Source organism: Lates calcarifer, linkage group LG24 (assembly GCF_001640805.2).
Source record: "Lates calcarifer isolate ASB-BC8 linkage group LG24, TLL_Latcal_v3, whole genome shotgun sequence".
Lineage (NCBI taxonomy): Eukaryota > Metazoa > Chordata > Actinopteri > Centropomidae > Lates > Lates calcarifer.
The window spans coordinates 3,033,855-3,054,702 of record NC_066856.1 but is presented as its reverse complement, the minus strand read 5'-3'; the positions used below and the strand labels follow the sequence as shown (position 1 = coordinate 3,054,702).

The window sequence follows — 20,848 nt, the reverse complement described above, 5'->3', positions numbered from 1 at the left end:
AATCATCTAGCCGGTGTTATTCCATTACGTGAGTTGATGCTTTTCTGTCTAAGTGATTTGGCCCCTGAGTTCATAAGAAACACACATTTATGATGTGTGATGTTGTGTATTATTGCACAATATGGAAGGTGTTAATTATGTAGAATGTATCTTGCAGTAATATAGTGGCTCAGTTTTAGTTTATAGGTTAAGGGTGCAAACTGCTCATTGTGATCTAAATAGAGAATTTGCTGTGCCTCCACTGTTCCTTCAGGGGATTTCAAGGGTCAACACTAGGTCAGTTTGATAAATACTCCTCCAAGTTAAGAAGTATCAATATATCATCAGTATCACCACCAGGCTTTGATGCAAAACAGTCTACATTCAATCATTGTAACTTCCAGCTTGCATTAGATAAAAACACATTTGGTAGCACGGTAGCCACAGCCACTGAATCTGCCATTGCAACTAATTTCACAGCAGTGAGAAAACCAAAATCAAACTATACAATAGCATTGCTGTGGAGTGGTTTCAGTCTCAGCTGCCCTCTCACTGCCCAAAACACCCACAGGGCACAACTGCTGCCCATAATCTCCTGTGGCTATAATTTAGGCCTGACCATGGTGTAGACAACAGTAGGACTCTGTTGCATGGCATGGCTTTTCTGTGTGTGCATGAAATAAAAAACAATGAGTACTAGAGGGCTGCTGTTGTGGCAGTGAGCCATCTCAGAAATGTCATGTGTGATGGTTTTGTATTTGTACTGAGGACACACATAGAAGGGAAAGTTCAACTTAGATCTCTACTCTGGCCTCTTTAAGGAGTGTTTGGAACCTCAGAGACAGACTCTGTGTTTGTATCTTCCATCACCTGTTTGTGTTCACACACTTTGTCTTGTGACCACTGAAGAATTGATATGTCCCAAGAGAGTGAGACTTGCATTTATCAAACAGTTACAGTGGGAATGGAACAAATTGCTGCAGTAATACAAACCTAGAGGAAAAAAGAGGGGTTTCTACAGTGGCTACTGCATACTGTTGTATAGCTAAAGGCCTTTTCACACCAGATTTATGCCCCATGATTTGTCATTTTTATGCACATTAACCTTTCGCACCCTGTCAGTGGGAAATAGTTTTAAATAAGCTTTGCTGCAGGAAGAAGTGACACCTGTGCACATACCTCACTCTGTGAACTCTATAGTCTTCATATATCTCATTTCTTGTTACCTTGTTTTCTTTGCTGCTCTCAACCAACATTTAGCATCAAGTAGCTCCTTTTCTCCTGATGTATATGTATAGTCTTTTACCTTCCCATCCACTGCAAAACAAACAAACAAACAAACGAAGCAAAACTGCAACCTTTTGCCGTACAGTATGGTCACTTTTTGAATATGCTTGTCATACAGCTCTAATCACACAATTATCTTCTTAAATACATTTGTATTGGTCATCAAGGTTTAACATAGCAATCAAACTGGCTCTGAGTAAGAATATAATTCAGTGTTCCAACACACTTTGCATTTACTGTGAAATGGCCTTAATAGTCTTTACTAAAAAAAACTCATAGGTACTTGTCATCTGGTTTTGTGACCCTCTAATTTGAGAGTAAATTTTTAAGGTTCTGCATTTACCTTGTCAACCTGTACATCTTTAAAAGGAAACTGACCCTAATGAACAGTTAGATTGTACAGTAAGGAAACAGCCAGCAGGTCAGATACTCATGGTGAAGTCACAGCCATTCCACTAACCAATAAAAAACCCTCTAATTGTGCAGGGTCCTCATTCACCGCTGCACTAAATTGATTTGGATGTGCCCTTTAACTTGCAATTTCATATAATCAGCCTGAAATTCTCAAACTTGACATCATAACAACGGGGCTGTACAATATCCAATTTCCTTTCCGTCTCTCCTTACTTACTTGCTCTTTTATTTTTCTATTTCATTCTTTCCCTCAGTCTGCTTTTGTCTCATTCTGTAGTTGTGGCTGATGTGGGGACTGGCCTGTAGTTAGCACACAGGCACCTTTCCTTGTGACTCATCAAGTTAATTGTGATTAGTTTAGTGGTTTGAATTCAGTAGCTCTGATTAATTGCTATCATTTCTCAGAGCGTGACTTCATGCCACATTTTAGTGAAACAGTAAAAATTGTATCTTCCAGGACAACCTCCCTCTTCTTCGTCTACCCCCTTTTTCTGTTGTACTCCCTGCTCTCCTGCTGCTCTCCCAAAGCGGCTGATTTATTAGCTCAAGTGTCGGGACAATTAAATAATTGGGTTTGGAGAGCAGCATAAACATGTGGACGCATACAGAAACATCAGCTCAGCCATGTCCTTTTATTGAAAGAATGTGTTATTTTGGATAAGGTTACAGAACAGTTTTGGTGAGGGGCTAAATTTGAGTGTTAAGGAGGGCTGAGTACGTGGCGGTGTAGCTGATATACTGGCGTACGTGGCGGTGTTGCTAATACTGGTGAAGTTTACTCCAGTGATAAAGGGCTTGAGTGCAGACTGACTAATAGGAGAACTGTAGACAAAATTTGGAGGAAGCCAGATTGCACTAGTGTTGTCATATTTGACTATTTGTAATTCTCATTGCATGAATTACTGGCTAAAGAACGTGTTAACTGACATTTCCTTGCCATAGAGGAGCCACTACGTCATCCCAAAGCATCCTGGAAAATCCAAGTCCTTGCACACAAAAAATATGTTAAGTAGCAAAAGATGACTTCGAACGCCCAAGGCGGGTACACCGCAGCTGCTCGGGGTGACCATCGCTATGATGTGAGAACATTAGAGGCTGACAAGCCTGCTGTGGTCGGCTCTGTTCCTCTCATTTGGATGCTCCTGAAGCCCTGTGACGCAGATGTAAATAGCAGACTTGGAGATGCTCGCCGCGTGTGCCCCGCTGTGTTCACGTTCGTTTTATACATCACTTGTCAGCTCGCTCAATGCCACTCAGTCGGTACCGGACCTCATCACTGACTGACTGAGCACTGTTCATTCACTTTTCCCACTCAGTTCATCTTTAGTTGTCCTCCTACTAACACACCATCCCTCTCTCTCGCAGAGTCTGTCTTGCTCCCACTCTTTCATTCATCTGGTTTTGCTATCAGGGCAGCTTTCTCTGATCATTCTTGTGCATTAAAATTTTTGGTAACACATTTTATTTGAGGCAATGTAAAGGCATAAGTGCTTTTCAAAGGTTACAATTTAATTCATGTATATATGCCTTTCGCTGTTCTCCTAGTAAAGTGTTATCCCTTCTCCCTTCTCTGCCATGTCCATATGGACACCTGTTGTTCAGAAGTATATTATATTCACATTTCTTTCACATTCCTGTTGTGCCTTTGTGCAGCATTACTAGTGCAACATTGACACTCCATCCATCCTCTTCTTGCTTGATTGTTCCATCCCAGGTTGTTAGGCGTCATTAGCAGCCATAAAACCTCTGCTGCCAGGAATGTGACAAGATCAATATCAGGCTCTATCGCTCTCCCTCCTCTCCTCTTCTTTTTCTCTCTGCTCTGTGTTGTTGCACAGGATTGGTTTTCCAATCATGACTGGGTGTCACTGGGTGTAACTAAATGGAAACACTAGACTGCAGGGTCCGTGCCATCCATTTTGCAATGCCAGCCTACATAGCGTCCTGCCTGGCATCAGCTAGCACCAATCAATACAACTATACCACCACTGGGCTCGGCCACCCAGCCGCCCCAGCCACTGGATACCAGTGGATCAGCTGGACTTCTCGTTATAGACCCACAAATAGCACTGGTTCTACTTCAGAGCTATAGTAGTCACTGCACATACGAATATAGATGACATGTCCAACATTATTATTGTAAAAGCTCCAACTGCATGATTGATGTCGGTGGATTTTCTTTACTTAATAAGGGAGTTGATAATTGCAATGAGACAGGAAAGTCTTGTGATCGATTCAGCTTGTGACGAACTTAGTTTTCCATGAATGGCAGTGGCTGGAATGAGCTATTGGCAATTTTACATGCCATGCTTTTCTCATCTGCAGCAGACGGGCCTCCTCTTCTCTCTGACACAATTAGGACGGTCGGATCATGGCAGCCCTGATTCCATTTGTCTGGAAGCCTTCACAAACACATTCATTCAGATCATTGCAGTCATTGTCCTTCTCAGCTGAGTCAAAACACCATCCACGTTATTACGTGTTAAAAGTCTGCTGGTGTGAATGTATACAAATGCAGTTTTACAGGATGAGTAAAGTTTGAGTGTTGCTGGAAACCCTGGGAAGAAGTCCTCAATTGAGAAAGTTATCAGAGGACACAACCAGATAGATGTGTGTGTGTGTGTGTGTGTGTGTGTGTTTTTTTTTAAGTGACTTGTCTATTGTCTGTTTACATCAGAATGTGGAAAGCAAGAGAAAAGTACTGACACTGGCTGGAAATTAATGGAGCAGCTAATGAGATTAGAGCAGACAGCACACATGTTAGTGTTTTACAGATAGACCCATGTGCTTTAAAAGCAATAGATCTTTCACTTGATGGATTAGGCTGCAGTGTCTTGGGAGTGCTGCAAAAGAAGATGAAGCACCACATTCGAAAACATACAGACAAGTGGAGGGCACTGCTGGTTGCTGACCGGCTCACCGTGTCGTGGTGTGTATCCAGCTGTAGGTTCAAATGCCAGTATGTGTGAAGACTTGAATGCATGTGTGATTTTATCTGCTTTATGTGGGTGTAGGAGAGTGTGTGTGCACCTACATCTGTATGTTATTATGTGTGTATATAATTCTGGATTGATTTCATTTCTTTTGCATAACTTGTGTTTTATCTGTGTGTAGTGGTGCAGCCACACTCTTTAGTGTTTATGTAATCTAAGGTGTGTGGTTTGTTTTTATATAGAGAAAGTAGTCCGTACACTATTTACACATGTACATTGTAGTTTATAAAAAATTAAAGATGGTAAGGGTCACAGCTTTCTTAATGTATTTTTAAAAATTCAAATAACTAATGATAGCTAGTTATTTATAAAACCAGTGATGGAACTTTATTTCTTACCACACATTGAGCATGTATTTTACCTTCAAAGATTAGGATTTAAGTTCTGTAAATGCAATGTGATTGACACCTGGGCCTGATTGGATAGATCAACTGTTCAGTTAAAGGATTAGAGGCTCACTGTACATATATAGAAATATTTCAGAAATGTATATTATTGCTAGCTATAGAGCCAAAGTTACTTCAAAACTTCAAGCAGGGAATAGAAAGACCACTTCGGCTGCACTTTTTTACAGCCAAGAGATACTTGCTGAAAGGATGATGTAATTTTATATGCCTTTTATTGGATTTGAGATATCAAGTGTGTCAGAGTCTGGCTCGTAAGGCCATGACAAAAGTGGGAAACACACCATTTTCAGCAGTTAAACAAAGTAATGTATTAAATAAACTGAGATTACTGAAATGCATAACAAAAGCTCAGTAACACATGGTGTGTGGGGGATCTGAGGAGTCAGTAGTGTAGAATGTGCATGAGAGAGGGGATAGTGTGTGAGTGTGGTGATGTGCATGAAAACAAAATAAAAGAAAAGAATTAAAACAGCATATCTAAGAAGCTGCCTGTAGTGAAGGAGAGAGAGGGAGACTGCCAGCAGCTGCCAGAGATTTGTAGACTGCGATCACCCGGACCAGGTGCTCCCAGTTGGCACCGGTAATCCCTGCCCCACCCACCAGGCAACTGACACACAGGCAGGCAAAAAAACAGATTGGCAGGAAAGAGCAGGGTTGTCTAAAGTGAGTAAAATGAGAGTAAAACTGAACAGTTTTGATTCCACCTTTGGACGTTTGTTGCATAAGACTCTCTCTCCTCTACTGTCGCTACCAACAGAGACAATATTCAAAAATAGGCTGAAAGAACATGTGAAATGTATAATTTTTATTTTATATAGAATTTCTGTGGTTATCAAGTCTATCACAGATTATCATGGATTATCTTTTGGTTAATATGCTGCAGCTATGTATGTATAGGAGGTGTGTGTGTGTGTGCATGTGTATGTGTGTGTGTTTTGGCCATAGATGATATGGATAATCGCATCATGATTAAAAAAAATGTAACAAAGAAAGGAATTTGAAAAAGACAATATTGCATGAAGCAGACATGGAAAAGTCTCTGTGTTTGTTCTTGCATGTGTGCTTCTACGGAACTCAAGTCCAGTGGCTGTTACACCACCCTTGCAGCCTGTTGAGTTGTGAATGTGAAAACATGCACTGCTTCCAAAGCCACATCTGAGGCATTCCCAGATCCTAATCTCATGGCCCTCTTAAATAAAACGTCTTCTTCCCATCATGTGTAATCATAAACGTGGACACACATCTCGACGCTCCTGCTCTTTTCCGCTCTGCGTTCTGAGAGCCAGAGAGCTGGAGCTGAATGTGGGCATTGTTGCCCGTGGGGCCGGGTGCTCCTCAGCGGCCCTGCTTCTCAGCCTACTTTGGAAATGAAAAGTGACATGTGAAAGTGGTGTTTTCTTTGCTCGGGATAACGACAGGGAAAACGCTAAACAATCCCAGAGCAGAGATAGACCTCTCCCCGTGACACAACTGTCTCTTTGTATGCTCTCATACAGCTCATGCAGGGCTCTCAGACAAGAAACACACACACACAGTACATCATGACTAAATATCTGGCACTGTCCAGCTGTCCAGAGAAGAGACGGCGATTCCACTTAGTCTACATGGTGATTCACGTGGACAGGATGGAAACAAATACACACATTTGGAGAGATCGCCACACATTTACACAGAGATTCACACACCCAAATTCACCGGCACCTGTCTGAAGTACTGAGGTGGGCTGCTAAGTGTGTTTTCATAGCAACAGGGTAATGACTTGTTCTAACATTAAGGTTTAAAGAGGCAGGGGAGGAAAAGGAAAGAGAGGGTGGAGGAAGACAAATGAAGGTAAGCCATCAGATGGTCCTCTGCATTACACTACCTGGCAGCTTCTCCTGGAATCCCTCCCGCTTGCCATAATTATCATAATAATGACCCGCAATTTTCCTTTTTCTCAGTATACTTGTTAATTACGACTGGTAGGTCAAGATCGAGGTTAAGGAAATAAAAAGGGAAACCAGAGCCTGGTTTAGTCTGAGAGGGAGAATAGGAATGAGGGAGAATGGGTAGGGTGGGGGGAGTAGCTTTTATTAGTTGCAATCACAAGTGATTTAATAAAACAGGTGGAAAGGCATGCAACAGGTCACCCAAAGGGGACTGGCCTGCAGCAGCAGCTCTGTTGCATCAGCTAGAAAAATCATTTGACATAAAACCTCAAGTACCTTTCACTGCTCTCCGGCTTCTTTCTTTTTTTCTTCCTCTTTGCAACAATAATGTAGATTTTCATCTGGGCTCCTGCTAATTCTTTACAGTGCTGTATTAATCTTTATAGGTGACCGTAACACCAAATGGATTTTCTGATCATGAGCGAATACATAATATTACATGATTTTACTCTTTCTGAGCGGCACCAGAATCTGTAGCATTGAGGAAGTATGTTATAACTCATAAATATGCTGGGCTCAGTGTGTGGAACGGTCATGCGTGTTATGTGTGGGGGGCTCTATGCCATCTCAGTGAGGTAAGATGAAATGACACACTCCAACACCAGATATGATTGGAGGTAATTGTATTTTAATGTCCAGGAGGCCCATTCCCACTTTGTATTTGGTTTTTCCATGGTCGACATCTGGTGTGAAGAATGCCAGCATGTGTTTCCACTACACTTGTATTTATACCTCTAAACATACCAGTCAACACAGCAGTCAGCAGGAGTTTATTGTCGCTGTTACACTTTTGCTGTTAAGTGACATCATGTCAAAACACGTCGGCCTCTCTGCCCGAGCCGCTTGTGTTTGTTTTCCCTTGTCGCTCTCAATTTGGAGGGAGAAATAATGTTTGTCAAATGCCACAGCGTTTGGTTCGGTTCACGGGGCGATGTTTTGAGTGGTCGTTACGGAGCGAGGGCTGTGTGTTTGAAATGGAGCAACGTGCTTTTTTTCCCTGGTGTGTTAGAAATAGTGGAGTGGCTTTAGTTGTGGCCACGGCTAAGGTAAAGAGATCCAAGGATCCTTTTGTCCCACTGTGTTGCTTACTAGACAGGCCACACATAGCCTGCCCTAGACCCCGAGACTTATGATGAGCCAAGCCAAGACAACTAGCCAGCCCTCTCGTCATCCATACAACCATAGTACAAGCCAGCCAGCTTCCATCATGTCATCCAGCCATCCATCCATTCCATCAGCCAAAGGGCACTCTAATTGCCCCATAAAGACTTAGCTTGCCAGAATCTCATTGTGTCCAATCCCAGCCAAGCTAACATGATGAGACATCCAAGATTCAGCTTGTCTTACTCCTCTTATCTGCTGAAGTTTCATGGCACTACTGTGCGCTGACAGTTCCCTGGACAATCTTGCCTCCATTCCATTCTCTCTAATAAACACACACTCTCATACAGGAGGGGATCCAAATTTCAGTCCCTATTCTCTCTTTTTTTCTGCACTGTATGAGGTGTGAGCCATTTGTCATCACATACTTAATGTGGCTGCCATGTCAGCATGTGTGCTCCAGTGCTTGTGCAGGGAGGGGTGATGGCTTGATATGGACAAGCATCACTCTAGTTCTCCTCATCACACAGCAGAAACTAAGCCGTTGCATTTGGGCCAGCCCAACAATAACAATCAGAGGCATTTATGTGTTAGAAATTGAGGAATAGCGCTAGGAGCAGTGGCTGCATATGGAGCTGATCACGTTAGGAGTGGAGGCTTCGGATCGCCTTACTGATGACTAATTGACCACAGCTAGACGGCCCTCCTCAGTCCAAGATGACCCCCCTCCCGTCTCTATTTTTGACTGTGTATTTCTGTGCTTTCTGCCCTTCAGTGTATAATTTCTGGAGAGACTTGCTCTTTTGTGCTCATCTAGAGGGTGAACTGCAGCAGTGGTTGACAACAGGAAGAGAAAATCAGTCCCCAGCAACATTTGAAAGAGTTTTTTTTTACCAACTTGTGCACACACCATGCTATCTTTTTCCGTACAAATAGTGTAGTTGAGCCACTTGATGGTTAAGTGGCGCCTTGTCTCTAATTGCTAACATAGCATAGCCCATTCATCAGGTTTAGTGACTGTCCAGCATCAATCATCCAGTCTTTTGAGGTTTCTCTCAGGTCTGTTTGGCCTGACTTCAGGTAGAAGCCCACGGCTACGCTCTCATAGAAACACACACGCAGACACGCTTGCATGCACACAAAAACACACCTACACATGCTGTCACTCATGCGTGTATGTGCTTTGACAGACATAGACATTCCCCTTCTGACTTCCTGCACTGTTTCCATGCACAAGGAAAAGTCTGAAATGGCTTCCATGTGCCAGTAGGCGTTGAAGGCTCAGTGTAAACCTTGTGCTAATGCGTAGCTGCTACAGCAGGAAGCCCATCTTGGTGCTTGAGGGTCTTACTTTACTTTGTTTCTTCCTTATGTATGCCCCCCACACACGTTATGCAGCTTATTTAGGTTCTAGCCTGACTGTTTATGTATTTGTTTAACAGAGCAGGGACTCCTCATTAGTGGTCATGCAAGGCTGAATTCTGATGATAGCACCCATAGGGTATCAAGGCACAGGGGAAGGTGATGCTGAGTTCAGGAGGTTGGATTTGCCCCCTTCGTTCCAGCTGCCTCTCAGTGCTTCCAAGGCATTCGTCAGGCCTCCAGGAGAGACTGTTATACCTCTGGAGGATTGAGAGACTGAAGGTGGACTGTAGATTGTAATGAGGTGGAAGGAGAAGTGTGAAATAATCAAGGATCAGGGAAATGGAGTTATACAGTACTTGGGAATGACGAAAAAAAAATGTCAGTATGTGAGGTGTTGTTTTATGTGAGTTTTATGTATGCATAAAAGAAGCGGCCATGCAAATGTCAAGGCAGGGAAGCATGTTTCAGCCTTGAGAAAGCTAAGACACTGTCTGAAACTAAGTTACTGCGAAACCACAAAAATATTGTTATGAGGTATTTGATAGACTTAAGATCTTTCTCTAAGTCAATAATCTCACCAGTGAGGTGAAATGATTATCTGAAGTACAGTATTACTGTTTTCATTTTTGGCACTGAAAAACCAATGTATGTAATGCAAGGATAAAGGAGTCGCTGAGTTGGATATTAGCTCCAGTGAAAACCTCTCTCCAAAAAATGCCAAGTTGTTGTTTTTTTTTTAAAATCTATATCCCTTTCTCTTTTTTTGTTGCTTTCACTATCTCTCCCTTCTTTTTTTCTTGCATTCTATCATTTTTCGATGATTAGAATATATGTTTCTATGTTAATATATGTCACTCACCCACAGCTGCTCTCACTTTCAACCCAAATCTTCACTCATGTACCCGCAGTCTCCCTCTTTTACCTCCCTCCCAGTCAACTTGTCAGCCCTGACTCTCCTCTGCTCCTCCACTTACCCTCCAGTTTGGCGCGCTCATGTTGCCACTGGAGCGTTTTGGCCTCCCCAGCCTTTCTTATCAGACAGAGCTCATTTGGCTACCGTACCGGTGTTGAGTTCAGGCTGGGGCTGGCCAGATTATGAAGGGAGGTTCCCCCTCCCTTCATAAATCCCCATGCTCCCTTGCTGCCGGCTTGGCTGGCCTATGTGGACCCATCACGTTTGAGGGCAGTGGGTCAGATGAGAATCACAAAGTATAAATGCTTTAAAATGACTGCAGCTTCAAATAAGTCCTGCAGAGAGTTAGTGAGGTGTAAAGGGAAAACGAGCATGAGCAAATTTGTCCACTGATTGTGTTTTTGTGTGTTTGTTTCTCTACTAAAAAGCACCCTGCTTTATGTGTTTTAACACATAAAGCATGGTGGTTTGATAGGGGATAAAATGGTCCACTCACTTCCCAAAGATGTGGGTTCATGACCCCATCCTTTTCGTGTTTGCATGCTAAATGTGCTGCTCTATAATCACCATTGCCACTTGCAATAAAAGTCGTAAAAGTGGGTTTTCTAAATGGCATCAGGGTTTCAACATGTGATTTAAGCCACATGTGTCAAAACACGATTTATATCTACACACCATATGTGAGCAGATTCCATAGATAGGCATAGACATGTGGTGTAGAGTACGTCTGTGGAGTTTGTGCAGCCCATTGTCATTACAGACTTTGAGTCCAAGGCTGCTTCTCTGCTGTTTAGTTAGCCTTTAGACTGCCACCAGCCACCAGGGACCCCAGGGGACACAATAAAAACATCCATCATACCACTGGCTATCAGCCAGTTGGAAGAAGGAGAGACAGAAAGAAAAAGTAAAGAGAGAAAGTTAATGACCACATGTCTGAATAGTCCTGGGAGATTTCCTACAAACTCCCCATCTCACCCTGTTGTCTGTCACAGTCTGTCTCTTTCCCTGCAGCGCTCTATTCTTTCAGACACACACACACACACACACACACACACACAAAAAGGCCTCTCTGTCTGTCTTGGGGCTATTGCATCACAGACAGCTGCTTTAAGTCACACTGCTGGGGTTATATGTGACCCTGACATGGGGGTCTGACGGTGCCTTGCCCTCTTGCTGACCTGCTCCACTGATTTCTCTCCTACTGCAACCTCTCGGGTCTCCTTAATTATCCCAATTATTCTATTAGATCCACAACTCTCTACAGACACTGTCTTATCCTGATGTCTTTCCTTGTTTCCATCTCTACACCCACCTCAAAGGCCTTGAGGAAACCATTATCTAGGAGGAAAACCATTAGGTGTGAATAGGTCGTGTAAATAACCAAGATGACATGCTAATAGATTGGTGAAGTGGCACAAACCAGGCTCCTTTGGTCTTTGAGGAGGTTGTTTTGATATCTCCTCCTGTGCTTCCCATTGATGGTAGTAGCCAGAAGTACTTCAGACCTGTCAGAGGAAGGCAAACAGGAAAATATCACAGACCCAAGGGCCGTATTGTTGCACTCCAGCAGTCGACCTAGGCGGCAATGGGTTGGGACAGCTGAAATAAAGCACGGCTGGTGAGCGAGGTGAGGGAGGCTCCCACCCTGTCCCTTTTTTTTTTTGCAACAGAAATAAAAACAATCTTCAGGGATGATGGGAATCGCAGCTAGGAAAGGGTGGAAGGATGAGTTTCATCCACGACTAACTACGTGTCGACTAGACGACGCATCTGTCTGGTTCGGGTCGTCAGGCTCAAGTGAGGATGACACTTGTGTTAAGTTGCAGTTTGTTCTCCTATTTCATCTTAAATCCCAGCCAGGCTGGTGCCTAAATGGTGTTTGTAGGAGGGCTGTGACAGGTTGGCACCCATTAAGCCTATTGTTTTATAGTGAAGAGAAAAGGCTATTTGGGTTTACTGGTAAATGCATCACCACTGAACACCGTCATTTCAAATAAGGAAATTGAAACACTATTCTCTTCTCCGTGTGTCTTTTTGGCTGAGCACCAAGCCCATAAAGGAGGCTTGAGCAACTGTCTGTGTTTATATGTGTGTTTTGAGTTTACTACTTTGTACCCGCTTGACCCTTCATGCTCTCCGTCTTGCTCTTTTTGTAAAGATTGATATCCTCTGCCACTATCACTGCAGCGACAGTGATTGACACAACAGTCAACCCATCCTTTCATTCAGTGTGCAGTTGTTGCATTATTTCACTTGCTCATATTATTGTTGATCTGTCATTTTTTTCTTTGAATCAAAATTTTGTTGTAAAGGTGTAATGAGATGAAACCACCTTTCATCTTTCATATATATATATATATATATATATATATATACACATATATATTTGCATTGGTTTACAGTTTAAAATGATCCCTCACTATGTTATGTACCACCACAACAACCTGCCTCAGAAGCATATATATTATAGCAAGAAAATGGAAATGCCATTCCACTAAGGTTTAGTGTCAGGTTTAGTGTCAGTGGTGGTCTGTGTCAAGTACTGGTCAGCCGTACTTAGCAAGTATTAAGCCCTTGTTTTCCAAACATATGTCAGACATACAATGGAAGGTGCAAAGATCATTATTTTCAAAGAATAGGGTAGCAAGTGAACAGAACTGTCTGTAAATAAGACACCATGTATTTGTTCTATTTGTTATTTAAAAGAAAAAGTTCAGTATCAGTTTAAATCAGCCATTTTGGTAACAATACGCTTCCTGTGTACAGTTCAAGTCCTTGAATTTCAACCAGATACCCCTTACTTTGATTTTGGGCTGTAATCATTTGGCATGCAATTTTAATTTTCCTCTTTTCTTCCATTGTAGGGAGCAACAATAAGGCGTGACGAACACACAGGGGCCATCCTCGTGGCCAGGATCATGAGAGGAGGGGCAGCCGACAGAAGCGGTCAGTTTCAACCCATTTTCTCTCTTATGTGGGTTCAGCCATGTGAGTGTGCAGTCTGCAATCAGGTGTGAAAGTGATTTACTATACTTCTAGATCATGTCCAGTGAGGGACATATTCAGTAATTAACCACACACTTGAATTTACCAGGTCCATCCTGTAAATTGTTCCTTTCCACTTTGTAAAGATGAACATGAATGACAAGTATACTGAGAGGCTCTGCTATGTTGTCCACATGTTTTCTGTTTGATTTTGTATTCATTGTGTCCAGTCTGTTTCAGCTCTGCCACAGTGAAGCCAAAGGCAAATTTCCACATGTGTCAACAATAATGTTTTGACTCTTTTCCCATCTCAAATGCCACCATGACGATAAACATTAATCTGGTGTACTGTACACATCCCCAGGCTTTGTAAGCACTGGACTTTTACACAGTAGCTCACTTATGTGAGGACATTAGGATAATGGAATATCAGAGTGATTATAGATATGCAGACTTTGTGATTCTGTGTGGTAGGACTGATTCATGTTGGGGATGAACTGAAGGAGGTCAATGGAATCCCTGTGGATGACAAGAAACCAGAGGAAATCATTCGTATTCTGGTAAGCCTCATCTGTTTGTGTGTATGACTGCATTCAGCCCTGTGTGTGTGGTGTGTGTGTGTGTGTATGTGTGTGTGCTGTCCAAGGGTTTCTCCTGTGTTTCAGCTCCACTCCCTTGGCAAAAATAACATTCCTTGTTTGTGATGGCAAAAACCTCCCCTAACTCATCCAGGACCCCGTGCCTCCTGTCGCTGTGCTGAAAACCAAACACTGGCCTTTCTCTACAAGTCTTTCCTGGCCTTTAGACCACATGCATTGAGCCACACGGTCCCCCTGGATGAGATTGATGCTTAGTAGTTCCTCCAAGCAGGCTCCGCCGCAGGCCTCAAATAAGCTCCGTCATAGGCCAGGACTCTGCCAGGAGGGACAACTGGAGAGGAAAGAGAGAGCCTCTTAAACTCTGGAGGCCTTCTCACACAGAAAGGCCTCCAAAGCAGATGATAGCTTTCAACAATCTGCCTTTTACTCCCACACCCCCCACACTCTATCCTTGTCAAGCAGAGTCATGCAATCCTAGTAGCCCTTCCTTTGCTAAAAAAAAAAAAAATCAAACACTGCTTTATATTATAGGACTTTCATTGGATTAGGTGCTTTGTGAAATATTTGAAAGGACAGATGACTGCTATTTCCGGGCCCTTTATCTCCACCTAACTTGCTGCATCTATCTTGTCTTTCCCAATATTCAGGCCCAGTCACAAGGAGCCATTACCTTTAAAGTTGTTCCCGGCGTCAAGGAGGAGGCGCCAACCAAGGAGCCAAAGGTAGGTTCTGTCCTGGCTTAATCGTTAAGTTGGTTGTGTTACACTCGTTGACTTAAAAAACAGAATGAACCTCTCTGCTTGAGCATGATACCTTTTTGTTGGATGTAGAACATTGTTTTTGAGCCACAGTGAGGAAATGATGTATGTAGAAGGAAAGAGGAGACCTGTATAATGGTAATGAGAAGGGAAAATACAGTAACCAGGTCCTTTGTAGAATTTTGGTACCAATAACAGAGAATATACTCTGCAATACCTTACATTTAGGAATATAAACATTTTTCTTCACATTCAAATACATTCAAACCCGGATCCACTAATTGAAGGCAGTGCTTCTATGGTTGCCCGTGACCACTGACACTCCCGTTTTAATGTGCACACTGCGCAGTAACAGCTTGCATTTCAGTCGTGCAACCAAAGTGTCTTTGGATGACATAAAGAGCATGACAGTGATGTGAACGAGTGGTGTGAAGGATGTAAATTTGCCTTGAACACTGTAAAACCAATCAATACAATAAACTGTTGTAGATTGAACATCCTATTACCCTGTCCTTCAGGGGTATAAGGCAACATCCTAGACTTTTCATTTTTTTCTCTGGGAAAACTGCTACAATAAGCTCCACCTTGTAGCCATCCATTTTGAGGGTGGTTTAACTGTCACTCCAACCAGCATACCATCATTCTCACCCGCTGGGGTGTTGATATGCCATTTCTCACGTGCTCATCTATCAGTAGTAGACAGAAGTTGGATTCATTCCTTGGTTTCAGCTCCAGGGTCAAAGGCGGTTTATCATTATTCACAGGGCAGCCCACCCTGCATGTATAACATCGGTGCTAAGGACAGGGTGGGCCACTTATATCCTTTGTCATCATGTAATGGTTGAAACTGTCTGGCTGCTTAAGGAACCCATCTGAAAAATAGTCTACCAGTGCCAAACACTCAGCCACTCCTTCATGAAAATAGCCTGTGCACTTAACATCAGGTAGCGTAGATGCATCAAAGGGCAGCTAAATGGCTCAACACTTACAGGCCAAAAAAGCTGAGCCAAGGGAGGAAAAGTAGCAGATCTTAGTGTGTAAATGTATGAGTGTATTCTGCTGGAGGGTTTAGCAGCCAAAGCGGCTGTTATGACCCAAACAAAACATCTCTGTCTGAAACATAATTTCACTACATGGCACAAAGCACCCTTTAAATCAATAGGACATCAAAAAATTTAATCTCACCCTCCCTCTCTCACTTTTTCTTTCTGTCACACATACACATTTTCCTTCCCTCTCTTTTTTCTTTCCACATGTACTAAGGTGTCTTAGGAGTGATAACTCATCATGACAGAACTCAGTTTGGACAGAAGACAAAGCAAGGTGCTTTAGGTTGCAGCTCACCGCCCACAACAGGAAAAGATGTCAGAGATTTTTCCACTATAAGCTCCAACTTCCTTTGTGTTGATGAGGTGTGTCCCACCCTCACTGCCAAAGCAAATTAAACTCCTTAAAGAAAGAAAACAACCTTTTTTTCTGTATTGGTTTGTTCCTTGATGTGGAAAGATTACTGATATTAGCTTGTGTTTAGAATTAGAGAAAGTCAGTGGGTAGAAGTGAGCACTTCCAACTGGAGTCTCTGACTCAGGATATGTTAAGTCTCACCACACTTGGAAGATGGTGGCAGGGCTTAGTCCATGCAATGTGTTGATGGAACGACATGGAGAGACTAACTTGGCCAGCAGTTGAGGGTTTGATTGCTATGACCTTTCTAGAAAAATCAACCTGAGCATTAGTGAAGCACCTCCTGTGTTTGCTGTGATGACTTGGAGTTCACACTCCATGAAATGGAGGGAAAGGTAATTTACAGTGAACCATTGCTTTTTCCTGTTGTGCCCTCAATCCAGCTCTTTGTTTTCTTTTCTCCCCCTCTTCTTCTCTATGTCCAGGTGTTTGTGAAGGCACTCTTTGACTACGACCCTAAGGACGACAAAGCCATCCCATGTAAGGAGGCTGGACTTGCTTTCAAGAAGGGCTCCATCCTTCAGATCATGAGCCAAGATGATGCAACTTGGTGGCAGGCCAAAATCGAAGGTGATGCTAACCCCCGTGCTGGCTTAATCCCGTCCAAACAGTTCCAGGAGAGGTAAGAAACAACCCCAACTAGACCAACCTCTTCTGCCCTCCCTTGCTACTTAACAAGGCTGGCCCCACTGTCTTTACTGCTGTCACAGTCACATAAGTTTCACCCTCTTTCTCTTTCTCTTTCTCTCCCCCCTTTCTCCGTTTTTTTCTCTTGCTTCACACTGCCAAAATAGTCTGGATTTCCGCACAATGTCTGGCCCAAAATGAGTAATGACAGAAAATGATAGCGCTGGTACTGATCCACTTTGGACGGCAAGTGGATGGAAAATCGCACATCAGTGTGCGCTCGGACGGCCGCACTTGATGTGCAACACAGAGCTCAGGAGGCCGGGGCAGTTTCTTGGCACCATCCAAGAGCACCCGAGGAGAAAAAAAAAAAACACACACACACATAAAAAGTGGGAGGGAGGAGAGCAAAAAGAAGAGAGAGAACATTTCACAAACATTCAGATTTATCCCTACACTTTTGTCAACAGCAAGTGTGTTTTTCCCTTACCTCCTTACTCCTTCATCTCCCACCTTTTCTTTCACCCATTTCAGCTGACAGAATGAAACTGGTGGATACTGAAGAGTGGGTTCTCTGTAGTGTAGCAGGGAGTGTTTATTATTCCCAGTGCAGTCATGAAAACTGATGGTTTTATTGCCTCTTTTTCTCTTTTTCTTTATCTTCCTCTCTCTTCTTCCAGGAGATTTGCACTGCGGCGACCTGTTGCGACTCTCCCGTTACAGAGGACCTCTAGCAAACGATCATGTAAGCATATAAAATCTGCTGTAAGGCCCTAACAAACCAGAACACAACACAAGAAAACAATAGCAATTGCAACCAATGGATGGGCTTATGAAAGACTATACAGAGGAAGGGATTGTAACTTATGAAGTGTGAAAGTCAGGGATGTTAGTCAGAGCTCATCCCTGCACTCTGAGGCCACTGCTGAAGCTTGCTGTAGAGTTGCACTGCTCCGCGCCTGTCATCAGAGGAAGTGTTGTGTCTGGATTTACCTTCCTGTCTGCTCCATGTTTCATTCTCAGTCTCTCTTTCAATCTCTTGCCAGACTCTCCTTCCTCTGTCCCCCTCTGCCTCTCCATTTGTTGATGTGGTGTAAGTCATGCAGGAGCTCTAATGCAAAGAAGGAGGAGGTTTGCACTCTGGAAAACCTTTTTGAGCCTTTACACCTTCCAGCCAAAACACCAGCCAACCTACCTATCCATCTTAACTTTTCACATCTCAGAGAGCCTAATGACAGCTTAATGATCTGATACTTGACCTACAGATGTGATAGAGAGTGAGCCTGTACTGTAACCCTAGTCCTAACCCTGGCTAGTCAGTAGAGTAAAGTTGGAGAGAACACATCAGCTGGAGTACTTAGCAGAAGTGTGCTATAACAAGCGTGGATGCAGGAGATCAGGAAATGGAGGGATTATAGCTAAATTACCCTTATAAATCAAAGATTGTTGATTGCTTCATAATGAAGACAGAAGACATAAACCATGTTACACAAGAAAAAACAGCAGCAGAAACAATTAGGGATGGCCTACAGATCCTGGTTTTAGGCTTAAGACTACAAAAATCACTACATTAAAATGATATGTGGAAAAACTGCAGGCATGAAGAGTTTTTCAGCATAACTTTGAATTAGCCATCCTGATTTCTTAATACAGGGCAATTCCAAACCAGTCAGTCAAATCAAAATGCATAACTGTCTCAGAAAAAGAAGTCTGCAACTGCTCCATTGACAGGAGTGTTGATTTTTGATTCAACAGCAATGATTGAACATCTTCACCTGCATCACTCTCATCAGCCTAATGGTCTGACCTGCAGTTGTTTTTCAAGACTGCAAATATCTCTCTCGTCCAGCTGCTGAGTCCAAAACAGTCACATTTCTTCTTCCTGAGGACTCACAAAACTGTAAAGTGTTCCATTTAAAATTTTGATTTTCTTACATCAGAAAAAATATGATATTTCAAGCCCAAATTGGCAACATTTCTACTTTTTAAGACTGCACCCACCTGTTGCAGCTGCTGTTTCTGCCATACTCGTTCGTAGGACTTTCTGTTGCATTTGACTGAAAATCTCTGTAAGAGATTCCCTGACATGCAGTCTCAAAATGACAGAGACATTAGTTATTATTTACAAACAGCTGCCAAATAACAATTTGGTTTGTATATGGTGAGCTACAGCGCACGAACAGAAGGCCATCCAGCTGGCATTGTGACTGAGCATTACAGTACGACTGCTTGTGCCTGCCTGGAGGAGGAAGTCATGTTGCCAGTATCTGCTGTGGGTCTTGCAGAAAGTCTGGGCCAGCACACTCCACACAGACTTCTTCAGTGCACTTGCATCACTTTACTTGTTTTTTATAGAGGACCACAAGTGTCCTGGAAATAGTAATAAAGCATTTCATTAATTAAAAACTAATTGTAAAATAAAAACAGACATAAACACATTTGTTAACACATTTATTTATTAGACAAATAAGTAATTTATTATTTGATATTGTAAGACATAAAAAGGGGGGATTATTAAAATAATTTACAAATGAAATATTATTCAAATTAGTTCAAATTAAAAAGAGATTTAAAAAATCGATATAAAATAGTCACTAATTACATCATTTAAGAATACATTGATTAACTGAAATATAAATAATAGAATTCAAAATGTATTTGACAGTTTTGTTTAAAGCTGGATTTACAAACTGAATTTAGAATACATATTTTAATCACACATTTTAAAAGGGAATTACCTTTTCCATTTGCATTTCCATCTTCCCGCTGTCTATTAGCTATTTGATTTACTTAGTCATTTAGCCTCTCTCTGACACTTTGGGCCTTAAGATGGTGAAACAAGTTAAAATAATGAAAATTAGCAATTGGTCAGTAATTTGTAAACAAATTAGGTATTAATTAACTATATGTTTTATTACTATTTCTGTGACACTTGTGGTCCCCCACAGATTTTTGTGTGTTCTTCAAAATTAAAAGAAACAAAAAAAAAGGACTTAAAAAAAGGCAGTATGACCTGCTGATGTGAGAGTTTGTCTATTGCAGCTTCAGTACCAAAGTAATAACATTATACATTCTTATAAGTATTACCTATATGTTCCTCACTGCAATTTCTCATCTGCAACCCAGTTTACAAAAACCTGCCTCCAACACACCTTTCCTCTCCTCCTCCTTGCATCCTTTGCTCACTTTATCGTCATCTCTCTGCCAGCTGTCAACATATATCTTCATATTCATAGCCACATATTTAGGCTCTCCCTGGCTCTCCCCTGCAATATACAGCCTGCCTCCCTCCTTTCATTCTGCATTTCTCAAAACATATGAACCCTCAGAAAAATACACTACACTTGTACTTGGCTCTGTAGGCCTGCTCTGGTCTCACAATGACCCCATTGAACCAAAACCTAGTTCTTATTGGCCGTATTTTTCACTGTAGATTACCACTTTGAGACAGACATGTCCATTTGACTACTTGTTTCCCTCAACATGGCGGTGAGCCCTTAATGTAACGTGACTCTTTCAATATGTAGCTCTGAAATAACCAACAGAGCTACGCTGACCACCTCTAAACTTAGCATTAGTCTCTTTTACCTCAGATTCAAGCCCTCAGTTGAATTATGGATGTTGTCATTTCCTGGTTATGTTCAACCGCATACTGGCATACATGGTGCAGGATGGCCAAAAATAGCCTGCTAAATAGTTTTAGACAGACAGTGCTGTACTGTTCCCTTACTATTTCATTTTAATGGCACAGTTCCTCTTATGAGTTATGGGATTTGTAACCCCCCCCCCCCTTCTCTATGCACAGTGGGCAGGTGTAAAATGTAGTAGAGTCCGCTGCAGCCCCTACCAAAGGAATATAAGTCTCTTTTTGAGCTGCAGCAATACTTTTCTCCTAATGTCATACATACTGTTAGGATTAGTTCTGTGTGCAGCAGTAGTAGGAAGTCCCTTGACACGGTCCTCTCAGAACTTGAGGATTAACTGGGGAATGATAACAGTTCTCTATGTTCTTGCAGAGACGAACACAC

The 20,848-nt window shown here is 42.4% G+C and overlaps 1 protein-coding gene across 6 annotated transcripts in view; it reads left to right on the top strand.

Annotated features, from left to right (window-relative positions):
- mpp7a (MAGUK p55 scaffold protein 7a) overlaps nt 1-20,848 on the top strand; it is a 128,714-nt gene that overhangs the window by 72,463 nt on the left and 35,403 nt on the right. For all 6 annotated transcript variants that reach the window (XM_018698211.2, XM_051066597.1, XM_051066599.1 and 3 more), the window contains 5 exons: nt 13,252-13,333; nt 13,847-13,932; nt 14,619-14,693; nt 16,619-16,815; nt 17,501-17,565. In XM_018698211.2, coding sequence (XP_018553727.1) covers nt 13,252-13,333; nt 13,847-13,932; nt 14,619-14,693; nt 16,619-16,815; nt 17,501-17,565 — 505 coding nt within the window. The remainder of the gene's footprint in view (nt 1-13,251; nt 13,334-13,846; nt 13,933-14,618; nt 14,694-16,618; nt 16,816-17,500; nt 17,566-20,848) is intronic.